The sequence below is a fragment of the Branchiostoma belcheri genome, unplaced genomic scaffold (genome assembly GCF_001625305.1).
Source record: "Branchiostoma belcheri isolate BF01 breed outbred unplaced genomic scaffold, Haploidv18h27 scaffold12, whole genome shotgun sequence".
NCBI lineage: Eukaryota > Metazoa > Chordata > Leptocardii > Amphioxiformes > Branchiostomatidae > Branchiostoma > Branchiostoma belcheri.
This window is the reverse complement of record NW_017802602.1, coordinates 2,068,615-2,076,114: the sequence shown is the minus strand read 5'-3', so window position 1 is coordinate 2,076,114 and position 7,500 is coordinate 2,068,615. Positions and strand designations below refer to the sequence as shown.

General features: G+C 42.3%; 2 protein-coding genes across 3 annotated transcripts in view; one reads left to right on the top strand and one right to left on the bottom strand.

Moving 5' to 3' along the window:
• LOC109462825 overlaps window positions 1–2,148 on the top strand; it is a 5,137-nt gene extending 2,989 nt beyond the window's left edge. For both annotated transcript variants that reach the window (XM_019759454.1, XM_019759455.1), the window contains one exon: window positions 473–2,148. In XM_019759454.1, coding sequence (XP_019615013.1) covers window positions 473–777 — 305 coding nt within the window. In that variant the 3' untranslated portion in view covers window positions 778–2,148. The remainder of the gene's footprint in view (window positions 1–472) is intronic.
• Window positions 2,149–3,597: 1,449 nt separating this feature from the next.
• LOC109462646 (caskin-1-like) overlaps window positions 3,598–7,500 on the bottom strand; it is a 16,816-nt gene continuing 12,913 nt past the window's right edge. The window contains exons 9-13 of the mRNA XM_019759206.1: window positions 6,992–7,172; window positions 6,284–6,377; window positions 5,783–5,921; window positions 4,705–4,783; window positions 3,598–4,179 (exon numbers count right to left, since the gene is read on the bottom strand). Of these exons, the coding sequence (XP_019614765.1) occupies window positions 4,047–4,179; window positions 4,705–4,783; window positions 5,783–5,921; window positions 6,284–6,377; window positions 6,992–7,172 (626 nt within the window). The 3' untranslated portion in view covers window positions 3,598–4,046. The remainder of the gene's footprint in view (window positions 4,180–4,704; window positions 4,784–5,782; window positions 5,922–6,283; window positions 6,378–6,991; window positions 7,173–7,500) is intronic.

Genomic DNA, 7,500 nt, shown 5'->3' with positions numbered 1-7,500 from the left:
TAATTAGCCCTCCACGTGTTGGGGGAAACCAAATCCCCGAGCATACTGTCTCTAATTAGCGTAACACTCCTACCGGGACGGTCTGTTGCACTGGGCGGGGGAAGGTCTTAGAGGCCCCGAAGACACAACCTGCCTAAACACCCCAATACCCCCAATCACGATCAGACTGGATACCAGGCTAGGTTCTGATTGGACCTGGGGGGAGACTGGTCACAATCTAGGGGGGGTCCGGGGGCAAATTTTTTATTTTCAAGCCTTTAAAAATACAATTGCCCACATTTTTAGAGGCAAATAATTGGTTCAAGAGTGGCTGTTGGTGGCACTTTGGATGTTTTTATATTTTTCCCAAGGTTTTTGTCAATTTTGTCCACCCATGTCATAAACTTCTTGCAATTGAATAAGATATGCACTTCATGCATGTGAATAAGATATGAGAAAACAATCTACCCGTATTTTATATCTTCTACCTTAGTCGAGATCGGTGAAGACTACATCCTGTTGCTGAAGCGTGAAGGTGACATGTACCTCCCAGACGAGGTGAACTATCTGTCCGTGGCCTTCCCTGCCGACCAGGACCACTTCGACCAGGTCAGCCGGACCTGTGACCTCTCGAACTTCACGTCCCCCGACAACACTAGTGCCCAGCTCGGGTGTTCTGTAAGCTGGGACGGGGCCGGGGCAGACTGTTTGGGGTCAGCTGGGTTCAACAGAGGGTCTTTGGGTCTCTTGGTGGCAGTTTTTGCGATGTTGTCTTTTGTTCAAGCCCTGTTGGTCTGATCTGTCTATGAACTCAAAGTAACAACTTTTAGTGTGTGTGTGTGTGTTATATAAACATTGTGTATGTTACATGTATATAGAAAAGAGTGGACTAGACTTAGCTGGTTAAATAGCTTACCCTATTATATCGCTCCCGAGTCATGTAGGAGGTCTGGTAACCAGGCTATAGACTCTATAGGCTGTAGGCTGTCAGAATAGTCTCTATAGTAAGCATCTCTTTGAAACTGACTTTTAATTGTACATTCAAGTGCCTAAGAAACTGGGTAGCCTATCCTTTCTTTCAACGCATATATCCAAATTTTCAGTTGCAGTGACATTATTGATTTTGGAATGTACGTCTACGCTTGACTAACTAGCTACCTCAGACACAGCAAAACAGAATCACAGTTTTTTACGATGTAACTTTATTTTGGCATCACCAAAGAATGGCACATATATTACACTGTATATATGATTTTATGTGATACCAGCCCTTATCAAAGATGGCAGCATTTAAAGTATGAATATGAAAATCATTATATTTTTTATGAACAGCTGTATATACTTAAAACAACTTTCGGTATGTACAAAGAATACATACATGTACACCAAGTAGACAAAATACATTATTGCAAGGCCTTTCCCACAAAATAACTTGTTCCTAGACAATATAAAGTACATTGATGAAGGTTAGACTGGGGCACATTACACATTATACAAAATACACCAGACAACTGGATAAGGTGCTCAAGTATTTAACAGAGCCAGGAATTTCAGGCAGTATCAGTAAACATTGGAACTAGCTATCGTTTAGTAGATAAATGAAATGTTAGACTGAAGATTGCGATCTGGCGGGTTCTGAAGTACCTCTACCTATGTTAGGAATGTATTAGGCCTAGTCTCCATCAGACTCCTTGGCAGGCAAATTTCTACCTCAGTCTTTGGCCAATTACTAGCATGCTAACCCCTTTTAGGCCGATTTGGACTATTTAATCAGCCTGCCAAGGAGTCTAGTGGAGACTATGTTAGGGCAGTATCCTACATTAAATCCTACATCTCAAAACAATTGATGTAAAGTGAGTTAAGTGACACAAATCGAAGTTGAAAAGTTCTACTGGCAGAATCACTAAATTCCCTGATTGCCCTGGCCTGATATAAATCATATTTGTTACATACTTAACAGCATTATATCTTCACTGTCATGTTGTTTTCAATTTGTTTAAACACTTTGATGGGAGCAGTAAGTGATCAAATGTATAATATTTTCAAAGCTGACAATATATATCGCACCCATTTTACATGCATTGACCTGTTTGCAATTAATATGTACTGCATCACTGTAAATATCAACTAATTTCATGTACATCTGTTATGAAGTTTTTTTTTAATAAATGGAAACTAAAACCTTTAACCTTCTCTCTTTTAAAGGTGTACAAATGCACCATGCATATTCCTAGTATTTAGTTAAAAAATCAGGAGATTAAAAGCCATAGCCAGTAATAGCCTTACACTACCCATCAATGTCCGTGACAACTTTGCACTGGTAGCTTGTAACACATTGTACATATGTACAGGTACATGTGAGGACATGCAAGAAGTAATAAAGGTTTAACTATCTGAATCTGTACAGCTTTAAATTTTCTCATATTGCCTATAGCTACGTCCTACAATATCTAAAATCTCCATACAACTAATGGTTGGGATCGTCCTACAAAGAGTGCTGTTGCAATTGCCACTGACTTGAAAGACTACTAAGGGTCTTGTCCACCATATAACTATTGCAATAATTTCTCAGATATTTTTGTTACAGAGCCTTTGTCACATCTTGTTACTAACTGTAGGGGTTGTGATCGGCCCCACCCATGGATTTTTACAATGCAAAACAGTAAAAAACATAGAAAACTGCCAGCCACCAAGAAGGATTAATTCGAGTACAATGTTACATGTTTTGAGACTGTGAATGATGTTACAAAACAGGACTGCATATCAATGTCCAGGCAGTTCATAGGTCCTTTTTCTTCTAGGATAGAATTGTCCGGATCGAGCTAGATAGATTTGCATTGATCCGGCTTCGATCCAGATAAGTAAAGGTTTCACTGTACATCAATGGCCAACAACGAGCGCAAAACCTCTCTGCGGCAAAAACTCCCTCGGCAGCAAATCGTCCCTCGCGGCAGCATATTACTCGCGTCGCTCACAAAAATAACGCCCACGCCCAACAAGACTGCGACGGAGGCTAGGCCAGGTGGTCCTTATGTAGAGGTGGTCACTAGTACAGGTTTGACTGTATATCAATGGCCAGGTGGTCCTTATGTGGAGGTGTTCACTTGTACATCAATGGCCAGGTAGTCCTGATGTACAGGTGGTCACTTGTACAGGTTTGACTGTACATCAATGGCCAAGTCGTCCTCATGCTGCAGTGGCCACTAGTTCAGGTTTGACTGTATATCAATGGCCAGGTGGTCCTTATGCAAAGATGGTCACTTATACAGGTTTGACTACATCAATGGCGAGGTGATCCTTATGTAGAGATGGTCACTTATACAGGTTTGACTACATCAATGGCCAGGTGGTCCTTATGTAGAGGTGGTCACTTGTACAGGTTTCACTGTTAGTATATGAATGGCCAGCTGGTCTTATGCAAAGATGGTCACTTATACAGGTTTGACTACATCAATGGCGAGGTGGTCCTTATGTAGAGGTGGTCACTAGTACAGGTTTGACTGTATATCAATGGCCAGGTGGTCCTTATGTAGAGGTGGTCACTTGTACAGGTTTGACTGTATATCATTGGCCAGGTGGTCCTTATGTAGAGGTGGTCACTAGTACAGGTTTGACTGTATATCATTGGCCAGGTGGTCCTTATGTAGAGGTGGTCACTAGTACAGGTTTGACTGTATATCAATGGCCTGGTGGTCCTTATGCAAAGATGGTCACTTATACAGGTTTGACTACATCAATGGCGAGGTGGTCCTTTTGTAGAGGTGACCACTAGTACAGGTTTGACTGTATATCAATGACCAGGTAGTCCTTATGCAGAGATGGTCACTTATACAGGTTTGACTACATCAATGGCGAGGTGGTCCTTTTGTAGAGGTGACCACTAGTACAGGTTTGACTGTATATCATTGGCCAGGTGGTCCTTATGTAGAGGTGGTCACTAGTACAGGTTTGACTGTATATCATTGGCCAGGTGGTCCTTATGTAGAGGTGGTCACCAGTACAGATTAGATTGCACATCAACAGCCAGTCACTAGCTCAGCTTTGACTGCACATGCATATGAATGCCGTTACGAGACACGTTTAATGGGTAGACGGCAGTAGTCATCGAACATGCCAGCCAGTTCCAGCCTCTCCAGATCCACCAGTACTCTCTGTACCTCCTGTCGGTTGTAGGGGAGGGGCCTGTGTTTCTGCCAGTACCTGAAGACATACGTAGAAAGGGAAACTGTAGGGTAAGACAGTCAGTCTCTTTTGAGATGAATATTTGGCGCTCTTACTGTTGACTCACACTGGTGCAATGGCCAAGTGGGTAGATTGCTCGCTTTGCCACACGGTCGAATGTGAGTTCAATCCACAGCCTAGTCTTACCAAAGACTTAAAAAATGGTACATACTGCTTTCTCTGCTTAGCACTGAGCATTTGAGAAAGAGTATGGGAATTAAATGCACACCACTACCAGTAGATTAGCCCCCTGCTGTAGTGATTGCACTGCTGTGTGGCCCAAGGGCTATTGAAACAGAGATGGGTGCCGCCCTATGCACCACCTAGTGTGGGAAGGACTTGAACTAACTAAACTGTTGCGCAGTACATCAATTTGCTATAAACTTTCTTTGACCGTTTTTACTTGTTTTGTACTCAAATTGCTCATCAGTTTGCTGGAAAGTCTACTGTTGCTTGTTGACGTGTCAATAAAACGTCCAAGAAATCTGTAAGAAAAAAAGTCACCTGAAGACGTATCGAGCAGGGAGCTTCTTGTAGTTCTCCCTTACACTTTCCAGTAACATCACATCTGTATTGGTTAGACCTGAGTAAAAACAATAGACAAGTTTTGATTATTCCAAAAAGACAGGTCATTGCCATTGCCAATCAGGTAAGTGAACTCGACTGGCATTAGAAATTTAAACTACTAGGAATAGGAAGGCTGCCACGTACTACATGCATACAGACAGGATCAAGCAGAATCTAAGTTAGACACGGACACACTAAGAACCACAAATAGCCTGGTGTCCAGCCTTGTTAGCTTTGGTCCACTCCCCAAGATCTGCTGTCCGCTACCCAGCTGCTGGGTTGTGGATCTTGGGGAATGGACCAAACCAAAGCTAAAAAGGCTGACACTCAGGCTAGACCTGAGCACTGTGGGTCTCGATGTAGCCACAGCCTTGCAGAGGGCACAGCTTCCTGGGAGACAACTTGGTGAGGCGCTACGCTCCACGTAAGGCATGCATACTGACAGGATCAAGAAGAATCTACCAAACTTAGACACTGAGACACTAAGAACCACAAATAGCCTGGTGTCCAGCCTTGTTAGCTTTGGTCCACTCCCCAAGATCTGCTATCTGCTACCCAGCTGCTGGGTAGTGGGTCTTGGGGAGTGGACCAAAGCTAACCAGGCTGGACACCAGGCTAAACCACAAATACATCACTTGCTTTGTTTTTTTATTTTTATTATTTTTTTATGCCAACATTTCATGACTAGACATGGTGACAGTAAACTCAAGTTATATGAACTTATTTTATGCTGTCACCAATGCAGATAAAGGACAAATACGGAATAGGACAATACTCATTTTCGCCTGAGTTAAGTGAGGAAAGTTGTGTTAAGTGTCTTTCCCATTAGGGCACAAGATCGGTGGCATGTCAGGACTCGAACCCGGGACCTCTTGGTTCCGAGTTGTGCATGCTGCCGCCACGCTACACAACCCCACACTTGCTTTATTTAGTATCTACATGAAGAATCGTGACACTAAACAATACCACTGGAACAGACTGGAACAGACTTTTTTGAAAGTACATTTTGTAATACCTAGTTTGGATGCGAGGTCTTTCCAGTCGTTCTGCAGGGGGCTGGGGAAGCACAGCAGCAGCAGCATTTTCTCCCACTTCTCCTTGGGCAGTCCCAGACTGTCTTCTTCCAGGGTTTTGTCCATCAACACACTCATGATCTGTGACATGGGATAAAAAACATCAGTGCCTATATGTTTCATGCCCGATGGCTAATTGCAAGAACAGAAGAAACATTGGTATAAGAACAGGCAATTGATACACATGTACAGAGAAATACTAATGACCTAAGAAACTACTGGTAAAAACTACTGGGTTTGACTTCTTAAAGACAGAGGAAGACAAAGGATCCCACTTTTTCTATAATTTGTGGGGTTTTGGATGCTAAGAGGAGAATAGTTTTCATTTGTATATGTGTGAAAGTCAGGGTTGAATTTGGAGGCTACGTCAAAGAGTAAGTTTTGTCCATTGTTATAGAGACTACAATTAATAATGTGAATAAGATATCTCACAGTTTACTTACATCTTTCTTTTGGCCGTTGTCCGGCTGCTGCTCTTGATCACACAGCTCCACAGTCGGACTTTCCTCATAATGCTCATCTGCAGACAAATCTTGGCTAGGAAGAAGCAGAAGTTGGCAAATACAATTTAATTTAGACAATCACAAAATGTATCTGCTAACAAGGAGGGAATGGACGTTTCCATGTCATACTGTTTATCTTAGTCCACACAGTGAATCCTTACCATTGCCATGTTGCAACCTCAGCCTTTGGACACGAAACTTGACTTAATCATCATTGATGAGTGAGTAAGTTAGCAGATAATGAATTAATAGTATTTACCCAGTGGCATATTTAGTAGAAACATTATATAGTCTTTAAACATTTAGTAGAAATATAATTTATAATATTATAGTCTTTTGATAGAAACATTTAGTAGAAAGATATATAGTCTTTTGGTGATCTTGGTGGAAATTGTGATGAAGGCTGGTGCTTCGAGTCCAAAGATTCTAGGAAGGTTGTCCTCTGCAACAGGGCCTCATGTGGCTCAATGAATTAACAAAGTTAAGTGAAGAATATGCCAGTTACTCAAGCAACTCGATGTGATTTTGGAAACCGTCAACGGTCAACTGTCCAAAATCATATCCAGTTGCTTGAGTAACTGTTTTTTGGCATATCTTATTACCTGGATGTCTAAGTTTCATCGACGTATTAAGTGAAGAATGTCTTACCTGCTAGTGGCTCGTCTAGGTGCCGGTATAGGCTTCCTCAGCCAGTCCTTTGGAGCTTCTGAAGGGGGAGGGGGGCATTTGGTGCTCTTTCTCCCTTTCAGGGTCGGATTTTGGTAAAACGGGTCATCCTTCAAATCTGGAACCAAGTCGGCAAACTTCTCATTAAAACTAAACCTGATGACTGGTAAGTAGGCAACAACATCAGATCAAGGCAGCTCAGAAGTGCCTACACTGTAATCTCCTAGGGTGGCAAAAGGCAGTATGAAATTGGCCAAGCTGTATAGACCCTCTCTGGTGAATGGATACTGCCTGGCCAATTTCATACTGCCTTGGGTTGTGTATGGACCCTCTCTGGCAAATGGATACTGCCTGGCCAATTTAATACTTTTTGCCACCCTAGGATCTGCTTGATTACCTACAATGGGTTTGAGTGGACTGAAAGGATAGAAAGAGAGATTCTAACAGTAATGCTAATTACTCAATCAAGGATACCAATCGTTTGTGTGTAT